The sequence below is a fragment of the Coturnix japonica genome, chromosome 2, assembly GCF_054131305.1.
Source record: "Coturnix japonica strain WE chromosome 2, WE-NBRP24, whole genome shotgun sequence".
In the NCBI taxonomy this organism is placed as follows: Eukaryota; Metazoa; Chordata; class Aves; order Galliformes; family Phasianidae; genus Coturnix; species Coturnix japonica.
In genome coordinates, this window is record NC_140664.1 from 94,060,527 (window position 1) to 94,082,254 (window position 21,728).

General features: G+C 40.6%; 1 protein-coding gene across 4 annotated transcripts in view; it reads right to left on the reverse strand.

Moving 5' to 3' along the window:
• Nucleotides 1–17,829, reverse strand: part of LPCAT1 (lysophosphatidylcholine acyltransferase 1) — a 58,163-nt gene extending 40,334 nt beyond the window's left edge. For 2 of the 4 annotated variants that reach the window (XM_085540409.1, XM_015854267.3), the window contains exons 1-5: nt 17,561–17,829; nt 10,836–10,978; nt 9,278–9,492; nt 2,790–2,899; nt 1,316–1,376 (exon numbers count right to left, since the gene is read on the reverse strand). In XM_085540409.1, coding sequence (XP_085396535.1) covers nt 1,316–1,376; nt 2,790–2,899; nt 9,278–9,492; nt 10,836–10,978; nt 17,561–17,677 — 646 coding nt within the window. In that variant the 5' untranslated portion in view covers nt 17,678–17,829. Of the gene's footprint in view, nt 1–1,315; nt 1,377–2,789; nt 2,900–9,277; nt 9,493–10,835; nt 10,979–17,115; nt 17,479–17,560 lie in introns of those variants that run through there. The other 2 variants (XM_085540411.1, XM_085540410.1) reach the window with 1 other exon arrangement.
• Nucleotides 17,830–21,728: the final 3,899 nt, after the last annotated feature.

Below are 21,728 nucleotides of genomic sequence, written 5' to 3' on the forward strand. Positions count from 1 at the left end.
TAGGGCATGAGAGCAGAACAGGGAAAGGCAACCTCAAAGCAGTTATTCAAATGGAGACCTGAAGTTACTTGATATAACTGAGGTGTCTTGAGAAGAGATTTGGTGGAGGATGGAAGTTGCAGCAGAAAAAGTGAAACAGTCAAGAGGCAGACAGAGCAGCATGTACTAGACCAGAGGAGAAGAAGATAGTGGATTTGAGGCAAAAAGTATATGGCACCTGATGGCTGGAATGTCTATGGAACAGAAGGGTAGAAGGGAATCAAGGCTTTAATGAAGAATTTAGACTTTCAAAGCATGGTTGGGATTTAAGGAAGAAGAAAAGAGAGAGAGGAGTGGAAGAAAGAGCAAAAGAAGTAGATGTTCTGCTAATGTTCACTCATTCATCTAAAAGGTAGAGGTTAAGAGGAGAGAAGGAAAAGTTCTGTGAAAGTTTCCTTAGGATATAATAGTGAGTTTCCTTCAGCCAAATTAATCAGAGAACAAAATCGCAATGCTGACTCATATTCCAATATGGATATATAAGTTGCAAGCAACATAAAATAAGACACAATAAGAATGGAACACAATGAATTAGGCAGAAAACTATAAAAAGGCAAACACATTCACAACTAATTTGCTTACTACAGCCTGTTCATTTCTATCCCCCTACTTACACCATAAAGGCAAGTTTCTAATAAACACTGGTGATTCACTGCCATGTTAATAATCCTATTACAACTGCAGTTTACACCTGTAGTAGGGTTGAATGTTACATCCTCTACTAACCTGGTAAGGTTACACGGTTCTACTAATTGTAAGCTGCCTAGAACTCACATATTCGATGCAAAATCTTGTCTCAAAAAGGCAGTCTCTGTAACAGTGCTATACTGGCAAGACTCTTGTTCTGTCTTCACCAGAATGCAACTCAACAACAAAGTGCAAAAAGAGAGGAAAAAACAAACACTACACAGCAACAAATGCCACAGCAATCTGAAATGGATACCAGCTGATACCATTATATTGTTTCTAAATGCAGCAAGACTCGAAGTAGGAAATGGAAGGGGCATAAATTCAAGCACAAACACTCAGTAAGAAATCTCCAGCTGTCAGGAATCTCAGAAGTCAAGAATCTGAATTATCCAAATAAATGTTTTGCACAACAGCAGAAGCATAATTTTTTCATAGTATCTGGAAATTTCTGCTCCAAGCCCACCCTACTACAAGATTTATAACTCAATTTCTGCAACAGCAAACAAATTACAATGCAAGTGGCATTTCAGAAGCTGAAGATAAAAGAACATTCTGTAGAGAACAGAGAAATGAGCATCATACCTACCAGGCTTGAATGTAATTAGACAGGATCGGTTTGTGCATGTGCCCTCTGGGAATATCATTATCTTGAAGCAAAAGAAAAAAGTTGACTTAAGAAATATTTGAATGTGACTTATTTATAAACACATCTTCTTGAAAGATATGTTAACTGATTACAATAGAAAAGTTTGCCTTCATTCAAAGTTTTGCCTTTGATTCTAATAGAACATTAACAGGAAATAGGAAAACTCGTGAATTTGACAGAATTTTCATAAACATTTTTTGTGTTTGTGAAGTATTACCCTGTCCCTACAACAAAACAAAATTCCTGTCCCCAATTTTCTTACAGAAGAAAAAGAAGGTTGGTATCTACTTACTACATTTATTACTTGGCTTGCATACAGATATCAGAATGATAGAAGCTTAAAATATCTGAACAGAATTCTAACAAGGAGGAAAATGTTCAAAGTTGAACCAAATTCAGAGAAAGATTCAATTGTGGGGAAAAAAATGAAAATTGTATTAAAAAATACCTTGGCAAAAAGCCATGAACTGCTGAAACTTTGCTGAGTTATAAAAACAGATATTTAATGGAAATAAATATGCACCATAAGCAAAGGACAAAGCAAAGGACTAGAACAATCATTACTGGTTTTATTGGCTACTCTTGTACTAGTTTGCTAGATATTCTAGAAATCACTTCAGCTCTGCAGTTCAATTTATTCATATTTCAAATATATAGGTGAAAGTCATGCAGTAAAAGCTATGCATCACCCTTCTATGGTTGTTTGTTTTCACAGTCTAATATGTGTACCTAACCATCGTGGAAGTAAGCATGTCATTAAAGAAAGCACTGCTTTATAGCTTAACCTAAAGAGTTCACAAGAAGCGTGCTTAACACTTTCAAAGTAATCACATGCTTTTATAAAATGTAGATCTTAAGTAGTTATGCCTTCTTTCTCATTACTGTCTTCCAAAGCACATTATAAACAGTCAAATTTATGATGAATAAAAAAAAAGACAATTTTAGAAGCGTTTTCATTATGTGGCCCAACAGAAGCATATTCTAGTTATTGGAACAATTGAAATGCTTGGACTATCTTGGCCAATAATCTATCTCCAATAATGACAATATGCCAAAATACTAAGAAAAGCAAGAACGCATAATACTCCCCAGATATTTTACCAAGCATCTGATTATTTTTCTTTAGAGGACTTCCAGGACTTCCAGTACCTGACATGGTTTGTCCACTTAGCAGAACTTGATGAAACTCTCTTCCTAGGAACTTACCTAGACTCCCTTTGAAACGTACTGCAATGAAAAGCTACCTTAACAGTTGTTTTGTATAGAATAGAAACTTATCTCCGGTATTCCACAGAATGGGGAAGTCCACCCCCAAGTAAACACTTAAAGCATCCTAATAGGAAACAAAAGTGAACTGCATATCCAAAGGATAACAATGCCAAACATTACCTAACACATAGTAGTATTACAGTACCTGAGGCCATTTACCAGACTGAGCACGTCTCTTTATCTCTTCAACAGTTTTCCTGCGAGAATCCTGGTCTGACCGAGATACAAATACTGGTCGGATATATTTGATAAGAGCTAAAAAGGAAGAAAAACAAAAAACAAGAAAAACGGTTGTTGTTTTTTTTCCCCAAACTTCCTCTGAAAAAGGTTCATACACACACCAGTCCTTAGATAAATTCTGACACAAGAACATAACTACTTTATCATATATATTACAAATTTCAATTCTCAGCTGAAATAATGGAGCTATATTATTTTCATTAATTCCTATGAGAAAAACCTTTTTCACAATTATGGCACTTGTTAAATTTCCAGTGGATGGACAGACATCATAATTTAAAAGGTTTGTACACATCACAGTTTCCTGTAGCAAAGCAGCTGTGGTTGTTGTGGTTAACTATAACTAGTTTAGTCCTCCTACAAAACCTATCCTTCCCCTCTCCCAGCAAAGCAGCATTACCAGAAACAAGTCTTCCTCCTCCCTGTGCAAGTGTTACCAGATACAAGTCTTGTGGCCTGAAATGCTACTTTCTTTAGAGTTTTTATTTGCTATAACATCTCAGTTTCACTGAAGGTACTCTATCAAATACACTGCATATTGGTTTATGTGCTCTTTTCTGGGGAATCAGTGCAATCAAAAGAAAAAAAAAAAGCATGCTTATGTTCTGAGCTGTCACCTGTTGTCTATTCCTTAGATTAATCAGATCTCAGGCATTTCTTTCATGGCTCACTGGTTACATTACAGGAAAATTTTTATACACAGGAACTGAGAGTGAACAAGACTCAGAAATCAATCCATGCATGTTTATCACAAGGACAATGAAACCTCCCCAAAAAAAGAAAGAGAATCCCAGTATGTACAACTTTTGCAATATCAAAGAGCACTACAGGTAAAGCATCTGCAAGTATACTATACTGCTTTATGCTTTAAGTTCAACAGACTGCATTTAAATGCCTTAAAAAAAAAAAAAAATCATTCTCATATCTTGTAGTCTTATTCAAAAGTTTAAGTCACTATATCATTAGCTATGCTATTTGCCTAAAACACAAGTTTAAAAGAGAGTTTTCACATTTAGAACTGCTCCAAGATGAATTCACTGACACTAGTTGTATAATCTTCTTTTGCCAAGGATAAACTTGCTGCATTAATGGATCAGCCAGTGCTTAATGTGTGAGGAGAAAAAAAAAAGAACGAGTGTGAAGAATGACACTCCTGTATTCAGCAGAAGCTTCCAGTTCTGTTGGCACCTCACCAGCAGTTGCACCAGCACTCACCGAAATTGTCCTATGGTTCTGTGAAACTAATCCATCACACCTGGCAGGAAATTGCCAGACATCAGAACACCTGCTAAAATAATTATACCTTTATCCCACAAGTTGCTGAAGCTTAGACGACAGCTTATCAGAGAGAAGTTACCATACCACACTCTTGCACTTTATTCTACATGCTTGTTTTTGGCCAGTATCCACAGAACAGTGTTAGCTAGGGGAACATCAAAGGTCATCATAGGCCAGCTGGGACTACTGCTCTGAGAAGGTTAAAAAAAAAAGCAAACAAAGCCCAGCACATACACACAGACACAAAACCCACAAAGGAAAAAAGAGAACAAACAAAAAAATGGAAGTAAAACCGCACTTAAATAGTTTCACAACTCTGCTTTGTTTCTAACTGATGCTAGTCCTGAGTTTCCCTTATTATTGCAATATAAAACAAATGCTACAACAACTAAAACAAACCCTCACCATCCTCAGCATTTTCTTTTGCATGAGGCCCAAACAATGGAATTCAGGCTATGGAATGAACAAAAAAATCTTCAGAGCTTCACAGCTCTTTTAAAAGACAGCTTGTTGTAACAGGACTTCTTTATTTTGTAAGAACAGAAGAAATTAAGTAAGTAGGTCTTCCTTAGGGCACTACTATAAAGATATCATAACACAGATCAACCCTTATGAAATGAATAAGCTTAGCAACACATTCAAAATTCTTCTTGGAGCTAGAGAGCTCATTTGTATCCTCCAGGCAGGCGACAATGCCAACACAGGATGCTGGCATTCAAGCTGGTGACCTTAACAGCGTTATAAGGTGCTGATTTATAACACATAAATCAGGACTGTTTTGATGAATCTCTGCAGTATTTAAGTATGAGATTCTCACTGAAGAGCTTCAGCTATTCCATGGTGCTCTTAAAAATATTGTGGATGAGAACAACTGGAGTGGGGAATTGAAATCCTGGGTTGCAAAATTTTTCACAGAGATGACGGGGGAAGTAATTTGGTATCTTTTAAGTTCAAAGATGAAAACAGACTTGAATACAAGGGTGTAAAGATTTCCCATGGAATTACTTATCACTTAGACATGATGCTCAATAAAGGTCTATAAAGTACCTTCAAAAGGTGAACCTAAACAAAAATTCTTAAGTCTACACTACGTGGAAAACAAACAAACAAACAAACAAACAAACCAATAGACAGATAGTTATTATAGCACTGTATGATTTCCATCCCTCTACAGCTCTTCTGTATTCTGCCAAGGATAAAGTACCTCATTTTCCTTTATAAATTCCTGTGGACTAATATATTCTTCTATTCACTTCACATGTACTAAATTCCTCTATTCAAGGATGAAGTTACAGATGTGATGCAGCTGATTAAAGCTTATATTTGCTTATCAACTTAGTTTTTTCAAGTTGGTATCATAAAAGATTACAGAATTACAAAAGTTGTCTAACAAACAAATAGTGCCAAACTGTTTGATAAATCCCCTTTACTTCCTATTGAAGTATTTTCCGCATTAGCAATGATCACTTCAAGGTATGACTAATAAATTTTGTCCTGGCTGCTTTACCAGCAAAAAATAAGGCAGAGAAGTGTAAACATTCAAAATTAATGGAAAGATTTTGTTCCAACTTGAAGTGAGGGCCAGCATATTGAATGAGACAATATAAGGACCTGTGCAGATGAATGAATGGATCCAACTTCCTCTGCTGACGTTAGGTGCAACTGATTCACAGATGTTAGCTTCCTTGGGCTACACGGCTTACACAGTACTGGTGAACTAAACTTCCCACTCCAACCTACCAAAACTCTAGAAAGCCTCAAACTTCTGTACAATGGTGATGAGCACAGACTATTTGCGCATTTTCAACTTACTAGATGCTGATTTCCTTCCTTTATTTTTTTTTTAATTGAAAATTAAAATCACTGAAATCTAAAGTATGTTTCATGGAATGCCTTGGAAGGGAACTTTCAAGACCATCCTGTCCAATTCTCTGCCATGGGCAGGGACATTTTTCCACTACATGTGGTCACTCAAAGTCCCATCTGATATGACTTGGAACACTTCCAATGATCAGGCAACCACAACTTCTCCGAGCAAATGCTTCCAGTGCTTCGCCACCATCATGAAAACGTTCTTCCCTATATCCAATCCAAATTTACCCTCTTTCAATCTGAAATAATTACTCCCTGTCCTGCCACTACAGGACAGGGATATCTTTCCCTTGCTGCAGAAGCCAGAGCTGGATACAAGACTTCAGGTGGGGACACTGGACAAGCAGATCCTCTCCAGAGAGCTTAACCCACTGCATGTGTATTAAGTGAGTGACATTCTTCACTTGTACTAATCACTATTTGAAGAGTTTGTAACTATTTTAGTACAAGAAAAGGCTTTTTTGTTTGTTTTCTTTTCCTAAAAAGAAGGAAGCCGTCTGAAGAAGTCATGAATTAAGTCTGATTCTTAAGCTGCATTACGTGGCTCAGGAAAACTGCCTTCAAGTTAGAAAGAAGTAAAACAGTCATACACAAACATTTGTTGAACACTCTCAATCCCATTAAGGGAAAAAAAAAAAAAAAAGCTTTTAATCATCTGGACTAAAATTGTCAGTGGATCAAAAGATTAATATTCTATGACTGGCAAAGAAAGGGTACAGTATAGGAAACCTGCCTGTTCAAGTACCTCTGGAAACAATCCTAGTAACCCATTAGCATTCCAGTCTTTCCATGCCTGCTGCACAACCTGATCCTTCTAGTAAACAATGTATAATGTCCTGTTAACAGTGTCATTACATTATTTACTACATATATTCAGAAGGCATCCATACATGTTTTAATGCAGATCATCTCTTCACCCAAAGTCCTTACTCTTCGAGATCACCTTAAGTTTTCTCTGTTGCTTCATTTGTCATGTTCTGAGAAGTCAGCTCATAATTAAATGGATGTACTTTATTCATAACTTCTCAGAAAATTCCAAGGGACTGTTAACAATTCTCAATTAAGAGACAACAAGACTAGTATTTTCAATGTCTGACTCCGAAAGCCTGCTAGAGCTGGCTGGTATACAAGATCAGAGAAGGAAAGGTTGCTCAGTAGCATCTGCTCTATGGAAAACATCTTTCAAGCAATATATATATTGCTTGAAATATATATATTAGAATTCTGCATATATATGTATGTGTGTATATATATATATATATATATACACACACACACACACACACACACAATATATACACAATAAATAACAACCTCACTCTACTAAGGAAATTTTCACCAAAATTTAAGCAATCATTAGCAAGTCCTTACCGCTCTTTTAAGGTCCATTTCCTCTAAAACCACAAACTATTGCAATTAACATTGCTCATACAAAAGTTGGTTTTTTGTTTTAAAGGAAAGGATTTTTTGAACTCTGAATCCCAGTTACGACTTCTGCCATGCTTAGTTTCCATGACATTTTTCTGAGTGCTTAATAATGGATTACATTAATTCTGTGGCTGCACAGTGTAAAATAAATGCAGATATACAGGAAAAAAAAATACTAATTTAATTGTGCTATATATTCCAATAATATTTCATCAAATCGCTATATAAAGATTTCTTGTTTCTGTTTTCTTTTTCCTTTTGCAACTGTTCTTGCTCACACATGAAAAAAAGATCAAATGAATAGTTTTTAAAATCAATTGCAGTAAGTCTTACACTTTTAAACGAACCTTTACCTTAAAATTAGGTCAAGTATATAAGAAGCAGTTTGAACTTCTCAGCATGCATTATTTGTGTTACATCCAAAATTACTGCAATCCTTGTATCCCCTCTAGCTGTTACTCAGACTTTTTCACTAGTCTCCACTGAATCCAATGTCAAGCAGCAACTATGGCATTCTGCTGAGTAACATTCTTCTACTTCATCATATGTCAGTAAAAGAACATGACCTGCAGTTACGTCATTCAGTCTAAGTCCCCCAAAGAGTCCAGTTACAAACAAAGAAGAGCTCCATATGGGCCAATTTATTTTGCTGAGCAGGCAATTATTAAACAGTCAACTGAAGCAGCCGAGATAAAAGATAAACCTATCCTTGCTCCTAAAGCCCAGTTCACCCTGGACACCTGTATACTGTCCAGCAGTGTCAACATACCTTCTTACAACAAGATCTTGTTTCGATACTGGACATTGGAGTTAATCATTTTTTCATTTCATACTATGCTTGTTCATACATATTTTTTTTTAAAAAAACATGCGCCTACATTATTTTTTGTTCAAAGCTTCTTTTAACTTTTACACAGACTTTTCACTACCACAAACTTTTACTAAACTCTTGTTAGTAGAATACTTCAGGAAACTGAGATACAGCTACAATTCTGGCCTGAGTTTTACTTGATGCAGAGGCACAGTACCAAGAAGCTCTCTATATGAAGCTTCCAGATGTAACCACTCAGAAACATGACTGACAGATGCGGATTTAAAACACATTATTAAAACTGCATAGTCCAATGACATTTCAGGATGTCAACACAAACAGCCCAATTCCATTTAGTTGCAATGGAACTCAAAACTTTTGTTTAGGCATTTGTGTTTACACATCTCTAGTCAAAGGGCAAAGTAAAATATTCTCTCCTATTTAGATTATCCTTACAATCTACACAGTAGACACAGTATTTCCAGAACTTAGCTGGTCCGTAGACATAGTAGGATGTATTTCTTTAAGATGTTTCCAAACAGAATTCAGTCAGAAGCACATAACTCTAAGAGCTCTCAAATATCTTTGGCACAACTGTACCAATAAATAAAAATCACAAATCTATCTCAAAATATCATGAACGTCTACACTGATGGTTTAGACACTACTGACTTGTTTATCTGTAACAATCTGCTCTGCATCTCTGTTACAGACTGCCTGAAACAAGTTTACTGACGCATAAGAGATTAGCAGAGCACCTTCGAGGCGGACACAACTCCTGAAACATTTTTGGGACTGTGCTCCAAACTAAGTTAAGAACGGTAGACTTTCTCTACGGGCCCTTTGCTTCTACTGCCTCATCTTAATTTGCTTTTCTATTAGTTGCGTCTGAAAAATAGTGCAGGTTTTTCCTTCATGTTTCAAGCCTTCTCACCCCAAACTAGTCAAGTTACTAAATAATTATTTTTTCTTTAAAAATTAAAAACGACTGTCTATTAACTTACTTCCCCAAACAGGAATATCTTTGCTTTCTGCTTTCATCACAATGGAGGCGAAGGTCATAGTTACTGGAATGGCATCAAAGTAAGAAGAATGGGGAGCCACAGTTAATATTGCTGCTTCTGCTGGCAACGCTCGTCTGCCCTTTACATTTATCCAGTGGAATCCACCAGCAAGCCACATCAATCTCATGATAGCTTTCAGCAAAACATCCACTATCCTGAAAAGAGTTAAAATAACAGTTACACTTTTACAGGGATACTATAAAATAATGAAAAAAAACATCATATAAGAACTATTAGCATGACAAAATACAGACAGGGTATACGCTGCTCAAATATGAACAATGTGAACACTTTCTTTCTGTGTAAGTTTACTAGCACTTTCAAGGTAAAGTACCATTCAGTGAAATGAAACTGAATATTAATACTTTCAAATCTTAATAACATCAACATTTATTTTACCACTAAATTAATTTTTATTTGGATGGAGCATGTTGGGTTTCTTATATACAATATCTAATAATGCTTTCTAGTAATACCAAAAAGTCTCAATAGACTGATCCCATCCCAAAAAAATACTATTAAAACACTGTTAGAATGCATCAGCCCCAATTCCTGGGTTGAAGTTTACCCAAAAAGCAGCAAAAGGCAGAGATTCTCAGACAGGGGGACGCACACAGAACCCATCTAGGAGCTCTGAAAATATTTCACTTTCTTCCCTCTTTCCCCATCATCTCTTAAAGGGCATTCTTTACTGCTATGTAGTCACGGAAAGAGAAACATTTACTTTGAACCAACAGGGTGCAAAACCTAACCTCCACAGATTATTATCCTCACGTGCATAAAGGTTGAAAATAACTGCGTGCAAGACTGAAGGCAGTCCACTATTCCTTCAGTCATTATGCTAAATTCATTCCAAATTAAATGTAAAGTGACATGCCTCTGCAGTTCTCAGCCTCCTTCCCTCCTGTGATACAAAATGCAATCAACTTCCCTCACTCTAGTGCCAGCTCATACATTTAATGTTCTTTACAGAAGTGGTACGCAACTCCTCCCTTGCTTCTTAAGCTGCAGTTTTCACGGATGGGAGAACACCACCTTACATTGTACCTTAATTAGCATTCCAATACCAACACAAGCACAGCCTTATTAATGAACACCAAAGCATGGGGCAAGCCCTCAGAAAATCAACAGAAGTTTTGTTGGTTCATTACAGAGTAGGAAACAATGGAGTGAAATAGTTTAAAATAATAGAATATGAAATCTGGGCACATTTCTTAGTGTCAACCTTAACATTAAGGAAGTAATTGAAATTGAAGGATATCACAGTGAAGCTTCATATTACCCCCTCTATAACGATAAAAGTCTAGCAATTAGCTATCTTCCACCTGTAATTCTTGAGCCATTTGGTAAATCAAACATTTTTAGGGTGTTCTGTTAGGTATTTTTTGTCTCCTAACTTCAGAAAATACGTAAATACTGTTTATATTTTTATTTTGAAAAGGAAAGCACTGCTATGAGACCTGCACTACATCAGTATTGTGCTACATCAGTGACTCACTTTCTCCACCAGGAGAGGGGCTTTTCAAGCTCTTGCTCATCGCATCCCATTGAAGCAATGAATGCAAAAGGCCAGGCCAGCAACATCATAAAAGCAGCAAAGAAGAGTCTGATAGGAAATAGAGTCAAGGTCATGAAGGCAATCTGGAAGAACAAAAACAAGTGAGTTAATCTAACACAATTTTAGACTGCAAGAAACAGTAATTCCTATAAACTGCATTTTGAAATAACAAATACCTGAACATTTAAAAACAGAAGAACATCAAATCTAATCAAACCATTGTAATGTATATGTGTAATGATTTTGTATTCATAGATCTGAATTAGTTGAAATATGGTGACTCTCTAAAAAACTACCATTCAGCTTTCTGCACTCCTTCAGATCCAATGTTTGTTAGCTACTACATCCACATCCTTTTTCCTCTCAGCAGCATCATATTAAGTAAATATTTAGCATGGGTGTATTGTAAACCTTACTGAATTGTTGTGGAGTCAGCCCATCAGAGCAGCGATGTGAACTTATTCAGTAAGGGACATTCACATGGCAATACAGTCCAACCAGGAAAGCTTTCCCAAGATGGGACAGATACCAGCTCCTCTGTAGGATATTCTTGTAACCAGAAACTGTAGAGAATGCTGTACAGGAATGCCCCTAGATAAACATCCAAATACACATACAAATATCTGCTCCAGATCAGTGTTGACAGGCCCCTTGGGAAAGCAGAGATTTCAAACAAGTTGTCTTCTTCCAGAAGCCACAGTGAACCCAGTTGCTTCTACACCTCCTCCCACCTCTCTAGTTTTCAGAGTCCAATCTCAATCAACAAGTCCTCTACCTTCAACTTTGGTGCAAAACACATCATGTTGGATCTTCTCCCATATTCTTCCACAGAATTATCCCAAATGCAGAGCCTTTCCTAAGCTGCCTGGATCCATCTTACAGATAACACAACTCAGCAACCATTTGTGTAACGATTGACCTATTAGAAGAAACAGTTCCAGGTGCCAAAATCCCCTCCTTCTCAAAGGACAGAATAAAAACAAGTGGAGGGTATGACTTCAGATGACTGGCTAGGGAAGAGAGTGGAAATCATAAACTGTTTGATAGCTGACTGGGATAGCACCAATGCTCCTCTAGCTACACAGAGGAAGCTAGCAGAAGATGGACAAGACACTATGAAGGCAACACGTGAAGAAAGAATTCCAAAGGAAATATGCTATGCATCCACAGGAGACTCAGATGTCATGGAACAGTACTTCTCAATATCATAATAGCTCGGCAAGGATGAGAAATGAGGCATAAGGTACTGTCCCATGTTGTGCTTAATTGATTCATGTCCAGGCTGTCATGGAAAGCATCGTTCATATTATCCTTCTCTTCCATGATGCAGATCCAGTCACCATGGAGCTCAGTTTTCCATTGACCAGTTCACACTTCCTCTCACTTCCCAGAAAAGCTCACTAAACTCTATAGCTGCATAAAACTTCAGGCCTAGGGTAGAGGTAGGGAATACACAGCAGGAAAAACAACAACCTTAAGCTCCCAGTTTCCTAGGCAGCCCACTCATTTTAGCTAGATTTTTACAATAATGATTCAGACCGGCATTATCATCTCATAACTCAAAACAGGATTCCAGTTTCAAGGTGAACGACTTCAGCTTGCCACATCAGAAGAATAGTTTATTTTTCTTGGATATAACATTTTCCCCACATAAAACAGGTCATCTTCCTAAAGTGACAAGTGGTCAGAACAGCCCACAGATAAGACCACCACTTCTGGTAGCAATAAGCAATTAAGTCACCTCAGCTTTTTAATAAAGCTTCACTCCGACTGTGGGAAAAGAGGGAAGAAATAGATGAGCGCAAAGAAACATGAGTTGTAGCAGCTGCATGAGAAGAAAAAATAACAAGCGAGATCTGAATTTGCAAATGAATTTGGATGAGGAGAATGAAAAACACAGACGCAAATATCGATTTGAAGCAATAAGAAGGAAAAAAGCTAGAGACAACCAAGAGTTCAAACACTTTGGGAGACTCAAGAAAATTCACAAAACAGGGGAGAATTTATCTGCAAACTGGAGAAAAGAGAGCAGCTGCCTCCCAGGTTCCTCAGATGGGAGAGACCAGCCGTGGAGGAAAAAAAAAAATAGGAAAATACAGGTGAGGACACAGTTCCCTGAGATTCATACCCTCTCCTCCCTCCTATTCCTCAAAGTCTCCTCCTCCAACAGGGCATTTGACTGACTTGCAGTGACCCATACGGTCATTTGTATCTGTATCACGATCACTTCAGAGCCACACAGCCAAAGAGAAACAGCTGTTGCATCTATAAGATCTCAAACAATGTCATAAACGTGTAGAAAAGGTCTCTAAGCCTTCTGTGTTTGGAGAGAGCAGTGATGGAATGAGCAAGCAAGCAGCAGTTTCACGTACCCACTGCGACCCCTGCTTTTCTTTTTTGCTTTTTCATTCTTTTAAAGCAGGTGGCAGTGAATTACCTGTCAGCGTAAGAAGTTTGTTAGGAGAGAGAAGGACTACATTTGGCCCCTGAAGAAGGTTTGGAACCACAGAATCACAGAATTGTAGGGGTTGGAAGGGACCTCTAGAGATCATTGAGTCCAACCTCCCTGCCAAAGCAGGTTCCCTACACCACGTCACACAGGTAGGCGTCCAGGCGGGTCTTGAATATCTCCAGAGAAGGAGACTCCACCACCTCCCTGGGCAGCCTGTTCCAGTGAATCGAGAAAGGCAAGCATTTGCAAAATAGTTCAGGGTACATGCAGACATCACAGTTTCACAGTCTGCGCGGGTTGGAAGGGACCTTACAGATCATCAAGTCCAACCTCCGGGATTCGAGCCCCTGTGTAGCAGAGCGGCACTTCTACCACTTGCGCCACAGGGGATTCGCACCCGGGCCTCCAGTGTTGCAAAGCGGCATTCCTACCACTGCGCCACCGGAGGCACTTATTCTGAAGGATTCTGGTTAGTTTTTAACAAGTTGAGAGTTATGCTGTGGGAGTCCCAGGGCCAACAGAAAGGAAGAGGATGGTCTTAAAGCTGGTAGAAGAAGGCTGCCTGAGAAAGTGGATCCTGCCTTTCAGACACGAAGCTCCAGTCTGATTTAAGTCTCGTAAACTGAACAGGTATTATGTGTTCCTTGTTCAGAAGCCCCACATTCTGATTTGAGTATAAACTTAAAATGAAGGTATCAAATACAAACTTACATCCTTTGTAAGTTCTCTAAACCTTCAAGTCATATGTACCTAAGCGCAGAGCCTGAGAACCAGAGTAAACTTCCTTTTTATGATTGTCTCAGTTTCCCATCTCATGAATGTCAGCAAGTAACAGCCAAAGGAAAACAGACTAGTGAACTGAGTATTTAACATGAAGAGGCTCTGATTTTTTTCCTTCTTAATATGTCAGATAGAGACTTGCCCCACGCTTTCACTAAATCTCTAAAATCCATCTCAACGAGGATGACACCGAAGGAGTGAGAAATTTATCCTTCAACAGTTCTCTTACCACCTGCTTTCCCACTCTGCAAGTTCCCTGATGGGCATATTTATGGAGATAATAACAAGAGTAGATATTTTCATGTGTTACTAAGCCAACCTAACCGATTATTGCTGTTAAAGAGGGTGGTCCTGTTCACTCTCCGCTTGGGTCAGTTCTAACACTTATCTGAGCTTGCAGTGAGCCAGTGCAGCTCATTAAACTGAAGAAAAGCAACCCCAGTAAAAGAAAAGAGAAACAATCAGACCACAGAGAAAACACAACAGTCTGCTGTTTTAATGAGCCAAATCAGCTCACCAAGACACCAGAGGAACACCAGCACTACTGCAATAAGGGCCAGAAATACTGGAAGCAAGAAAGATGGCACCATATTGTGTTTTTAAGCAGCAGGAAAATAAAGCTACAAGTGCTCTATGACAGCTTCAGTATGCTACTGCCCATTCAGTGCAGCTCACTAGGAACAGAAGTCCTGAATTCACAGAATCACAGAACTGTAGGGGTTGGAAGGGACCTCTAGAGATCATGGAGTTCAACCCCCCTGCCAAAGCAGGCTCCCTACACCATGTCACACAGGTAGGCGTCCAGGTGGGTCTCCAGAGAAGGAGACTCCACCACCCCCCTGGGCAGCCTGTTCCAGTGCTCCGTCACCCTCACTGTAAAGAAGTTTGTGTTTAGATGAGCGAAGCTTGTGGTTAACAAAGCCACGTCTGTCTACCTTTCTTCCAGAAAGAGTCTTTTCCTTACATTATTGAAAATAAAATGCATAGCTTCAGAAATTATTCCACTGTCATCCTCAGATTAGAGCCAAGTAATCATAATTTCTAAAGGAAGCATGACATGCAATGTTTTTACATTGTTACCTTCCAGTTTTTATATATAGCCAGTAAAGTGAACAATTTCTTAACTCTCAAATGGATTATTATTTTTTTTTGCTGGTGCTTTTCCTCTTTGTGGTTGATTTGTCCATTTATTTTCCACTTCTTCATTCCCAGTCTATAACCGAGATGTTTTTAAGACGCATTTACCTTGATTTGCATTAAAAAGCAAAAACGTTAATCCAACCTCTTGCAGAGAGCAGGGTGAGGTGGCAGTGAGGATAAAGGAGCTATCGGACAGCCCATCAGCAACAGGCAACAGTCCTTCAGACAAAGCAGTCTTGTCTCCCAGTCCCCTTCCCCCGCCACCTCCATGAAACCTCCAGTCCCCACGCATTCCTGGCCTCCCCTGATTAGGCTGCACAGCCCCAGAACTCAGCTCTAGTAGATTCACAGGGCTGACAGAGAAACCTGTGGCACAGTCTGCGCCTCCAGCTGAACAGGAAGTGAGTTCAGCTGTAATGCTTCATGCTGAACTCTTAGTGACGGGCCAGGACTGCGTGAAGGAGAACGTACACTGCTGTAATTGACTGTGAAGGAGCCTCCCTGTTCAAGAAGCCTCCTTTTCTGGGAGAGCAACATTTCACACAAGCGGAATAGTTTCACAGCTCTCCTTTAGCAGCTTCTAACTCAAGCATAACCGTTTTCTTAATTAAAATAAGAGGTTGGGAGGGAATCGTTAGAGCAAAGAAGAAACTGACATAGCTCTGTATGTTGGCTTGCATGTTTCTCCCTCACATAGAAATGAAGAAATAAGGTTATGAGAAAGCCTGGGTTAAATAACTTTGTACCACTGTTCACCCATAACATTCATTTTAAAAGGGAAACTGAGCCATGCTTTGATGAGGCCGTTCCTTTGGTCTGCACGCTGCAAAAGACTACAGAGCTTTAATGACAGATTACAGCTTTCATTGGAAATAAAGCTTTGAAACCCAGTGGCAAAGCTCACATATGATACAGATGTCCAGAGCAGCCTCCATAAGAGGGAGGTATGCGGTCACTGAGTTGAAGTGGCTGAAGATCTGTTATGACAAACAGATCAACAGTGCCAGTAGCTCATACCAGACTGGAGATACTATGAAACTGCTGCTCTGCCCTCCTGATCGTCCTTCTCAAATTCCTTGTAAGTAAACAAGTAGACAGTAGCGTTAGAAAGATACATTGACAACGCAAAGTAAAACATTGTTATTGCTATAATGAGATACAATCAGAACGCACATGACCACATGCTATCTTTTGTTTGCCTCTGCTCCCTTAAAGACTTCTGCCTCATTAATTACACAGAAACCGTGGCAGAAGGGATGAGACGGGGTTACACTGAAATCATTACAACCTTGTGATTTATTGACGAAGCTCCTGGTATAAATTCAATGAGACAAATGACATAAATCTCTTCTCCCTGTTCCTGTTCAATTTATCAGTAACCACCGAATTCAGCCTCATATTGGGAAACTCTATTAAGAAACCAAGTAATGATCTTTTCCACTGGAGCCTGCTACAGATTCCTTGGCTGTCAGGTACTTAACATGGGGCACATTCCAACGTTTTGTAAATCAGGCCATATGTATCTCATCTCGAGAGCCCAGACAACAATCAGCCAAAGCAACAACGAACTCCAATCCAAACAGAAATTAAATTAAGCTTGGCTCCAAAGAGCCTTGACGTGACAGGTTCAATAGTAGCAGATCTTAATTTCCACATTGATGGGCACTGTAGGCTTCATGCTCCTAAAACAGCTTTAAATGAGCATTCCTCATGTACTACCGCGATGGAAGTAACACAGGAGGCCGGTCTCCATCCGAGGAGCCCATCGTGGTGATCCTCCACTCAGGCACTAACCCAGATCCTGCTAAGACCCCCGACAGGGCCACCCTCCCCCCTCCCCTCGCTCACCATGCGGAGCGGCGGCAAAGGCGGGTGGGGGGTTCCCATCCTCGCCGCCACTTCCACATCGATTCCTGCCTCCACCCGCACAGCGCAATCCGCGTTATTTACGCGGGGCCAAACTTCAGAGAGCGGCGGGATCCTTCGGTGCGCATCCCTCAGAGCCTGACAATGGAGGAGAACCGCGTCCACAGGAGCGCTCCCCAACACCCCCCTCGTTTAGGAAAAAAATAAAATAAAAAAATAGTAATAATAATAATGATGATGATTAAAGAAATAATAATAAAATACAAATAATAACGAGGAGCGGGGAGGAGAAACGGCAGCCAAGTGAAGGTAAGGCGCACCCCCGCGCCCACTCCTCCCGGCCTCGCCCCCCGCCGCCCCCTCACGGAGCCGCCCCCGCCCGCCGCCCGCCTCACATCGCGGCGGGGCCGGGCCCTCGAGCCCCCACCTTGGTTTTCTCCATGGGGCTGAAGCGCAGCTGGTGTACGAAGGGGCTCCTCGGCGGCGGCCCGCGTTCCCGGCTGCCGGCCACGCAGCATCCCCTGCCGCGGCTGCTCAGCTTCATGGCGGGGAAAGACCGCGAGGAGAGAGGAAGAGGGGAGGGAGAAAGCGAGGGCGATGCGAGGCGACCGCTGCTCCTCGGGCGGCGGTGGTGACGGCGGGCAGCGGCGGCGGCTCGCTCCCCGCTAGGCGCCGGCCCCCGCCCTCATGGGGGCCGAGCATGCGCCCTGCGAGCCGGCTACAGCTGCTCGGCCGGCGCCGGTTTCCGCGTCGGTTGGGAGGATGCGGGGAGGGCGGGGGTGTGTGGCGGGGCCGAGCGCCGCCTTCTCGCCTCGTGCCGCCGCCCGCAGCGACGGTTGTTCTCCTCACGGGGCCCTCTCGACCCTCGGCGGCATCGGGGGACAACGGCCGAGGGACCCCGCGTGGGGCCCAGGCTGAGGGGCTGCACCTCGGGCTCATGCCCCGTGTGAGTGGTGCTGCGGGCTGTGGGGAAGCTCTGTTCGGGACAAAAGGGATAAGGGTGATCCTGAGGTGAAGACGGTTCTTCCATGCTGGCTAATGGAACGGGAGAGAGCATAGCGTGGGGCCAGCGTCTCCTTACCGACAAGCAGCACAAGGTGCTTCCAGATCTGCTTTCTGCTCCAAGCAAGTCACAGTATCACACAGTATCACACAGTATCACACAGTATCACACAGTATCACACAGTATCACACAGTATCGCAGTCTCGTGAGGGTTGGAAGGGACCTTGTTCTTTATTTTTCTTGTCCTCTTCTCTCACATGCACCCTCGGAGCTTGAAAGAGTCGGATAAGGAAGTAGCTAAGGTTGGATCTTAATAAATCTTTAGTTCTCAAGAGCTTCCTTTATATTTCATAAAGGGTTGGTGTCGTGCCAGATTTCAAGAAATCCCGCTGGCTGTCCAACACAGCCTGTTAATTCCAACCACAAATCAAACAGTGCGAAAGATATGTGAGACATTTGATAAAGAAATATTTATCAGGGCTGTTAGTTTTGATCATCTCACAGGTGTTACAAAACAATGATGGCCTTATTCCATGACATTTACACATAAAATCATGAAAGTAATCTGTAATGCCTCTGCTGTTTGTAATCACTAGTCTTAGAAGTGCAAAACAGTCTCTAAGTCCTATGATCGATGTCTTGTCAACTCCAGAAGCCTGACTTGCTGATCCTTAATGGGCCCCTTCCAACTGGGGATATTCTATGTATGTTTCTGATGGTTCATGCTGTATCTGCAGTATCATTTAAGTGTGTTGCACAGACAGTTACTTACTTTTGAAAGATCAGGAAAGTTGTCAGAGGTTAGCAATTGTGATTTGGGAGTTTCCCAGTGCCTTTCACACAGAATCACAGAATGACCCGGGTTGGAAGGGACCTCAAGGATCATGTAGTTCCAACCCCCCTGCCTGGCAGGGCCACCAAACATACACATTTACTAGATCAGGTTGCCCAGGGCCCCGTCCAACCTGGTCTTGAACACCTCCAAGGACGGGGCATCCACAACATCCCTGGGCAGCCTTTCAAAGGCTTGTATTAAAGATCAAAAACCCCCTTGCTGTTAATGAGATCTGTAGAGGTGCTAAACTGTTACCTGGTGAACTGCTGTGAGAGCAACTGCAGCATCATCTGGACTGCCTAGTAAAATTAACAGCTTCAAGTAGATCGTACAGTCAGTCAAATACATGTATATATCCAGGCAGTAAAAGCCATGCTTCTGGAATGAAAGCCTGTGTCTTGGAAAAGATTGTCCAAAAGTTTAAAGCAAGCTTACAGATAAGGTCCCAGTGCAGGATGTCTGATATGACTGTTGGATGTACTAATGGGATTTGTATACAGTAAATCAATTTACATGTGTATGAATGAGTAGTACTAGAGGAACATGTGTAGCTTTGACATTAAAGGTCTTGTGTACGAAAATTCCCCCAGGAATGGAAGGAGCTGAGCATGAACCTTAGCACAGGGAGATTCTCATGGTAGGGTTTGAATAGAGGAGCCAGTCTTGGGGTCTGTAAGCACACCAGTTTGGCATATAGTAAACAGGAGGGTGGAGGATGGACTGGCAGGACAGAATAAAGGGTGCTTATCTAACAATACTCCCTTCTGTGCAGTGAACTGGAAAGCTTGCCTGGATCCTTTCAGAGATGCATGATGAAACTTGCTCCTGGATGGTTATTATATGACCCCGAGAAAATGGGGCTAAGACTGTGCAAGTGTGCATAAAAAAGAGCAGTATGTTATTAGTGCACATACTGGTTTGCTGCAGTTGGATTTAGGCGGTTGGTTATTCCATAGCCCAGTTACTTAGTCAATAAGAAATATCTTTTTTTTCCTTGTGAATTAAGTAGACGATTGGATGAAGTATGGCTATAATATTGAGGTCTGATTGCTACTTTTTGTGCAAATCACGAAAGATCCCTAACCATGATGTTGCTGTCAAGGCACTCATGCGTTACATAGCTCATCTAATAAGGACTTATAAGGACATAGGAAGAGGTGACCAATTTATTGCAGGATTTACGGAACCTACCTTGCTTCACAGGAGGAGAAAATGTGTAATACATTATATTGGATGTAAGTGTATTATGATACAATTGGAAAAGGAAATGTTGAAGCTGACTATCATGAGAATAAATTGCGGTAAGCTCTCAAACAATCTCCTCAGGGAAACTGCGGAGCCTGAAACTATTGAAATGAGATTGCACAAACATGTAAGTGCCATTCTACCCCAGTGCACAAAAGCTCTAATTGGTCCTTTCTGTCACTCATTCAGATGATTTATAGGGAGCTGTACAAATAAGATGACTCACATATAAAAAGCACACAAATATTCATTATGAAATATGCCTCTGTGAAGCCTGAAGTTGGAAAAGGAATATTCAATATTTAACAGCTGAACTGAAGTGGCTTTCTCTAATATTTCTCAAATAAATGTTCATAAAAGAGCAAATACGTTGACCACAGCGCCAAACTTGCTTTAAAAACAATAATATAATTTCACCCCTAGAAAAAGTCCTTGCTTTGATTCTTAAGATGGTCATTGACCTTTATGGCCATTTGGTAAATTCAGCTGATAAATATTCAAGCACACTTCTCTTGCACCCCTGCTCTCAAAACAATGTTTTTACGGTTGATTTCACGTATTTGTTTGTTTTTCTTTACAGTTCTTTTTTCTTATTTTTACCTCATGATTCCCGATGCAAATATAGTCGATATTTAAATCTGAAGAGAGATTCAAAATATATTCGAAAACAGATGTACTCTATGAAAAGAAAAATCACATTCACTCATGTTTGATTACTAGCAGTAGTACAGATTTTGTAATAATAATGTGCTCATGTTTTTCTTCTGATCTGTAAGGCAGTGTAGAATCCACCTGACTTTCCTGATTCAATAAAGAGTGCAGGCCCTAGTGGAAGTTCAGTGGGAAGAACAGTGATTTCTTGTTTTGATAGTGCTATATAGTTTTATATTTGTCAGCCTGAAGAAATTAGAAGAATTTATGAGCAAAAAAAAAAAAAAAAAGCCCCAACCCCTTCCCCCCTCCCCCCCCCCCAAAAAAAAAAAAAAGAAAGAACCCAACCCAAAAGATCAGATCTAATTCTAAAATTATTAGGAAGTGAAATTTAAGAAACAACTGTTCGCTTACTTTGGCACGTATTTTCCATCTCAGGTTTCCCAGTGTTGGTTTCAGTGACTGAGAACAAACTCATTGGCTCCCATTAGATGATGTCTTCTGAAAGCTGAAGCAGAAGCAGACACGCTAGGTGCCACAGTGCCTTTTCCAGGCACTAAGCAGTCCACATTCAGTGCTTATATCTTGAGATCTTGTTTAGAGGGCTGGACAACTACCAACAGTATGAACTTTAACAAGATTAAGTGCCAGATGCTACACCTGAAATGGGACAGAAGAGCAGAAAGGATCTGGGGCTGAAGGAAATTGGACCTCAGTCAGAAGTGTGCCCAGGGAGCCAAGAGGGCCAATGATACCCTGGGGTGCATCAGACCTGGCACTGCCAGCTGGGTGAAGGAAGGGACTGTCCCCCTCTACTTTGCATTGGTGCAACCTCAACTTTGAGCACTGTGGGCACTACAG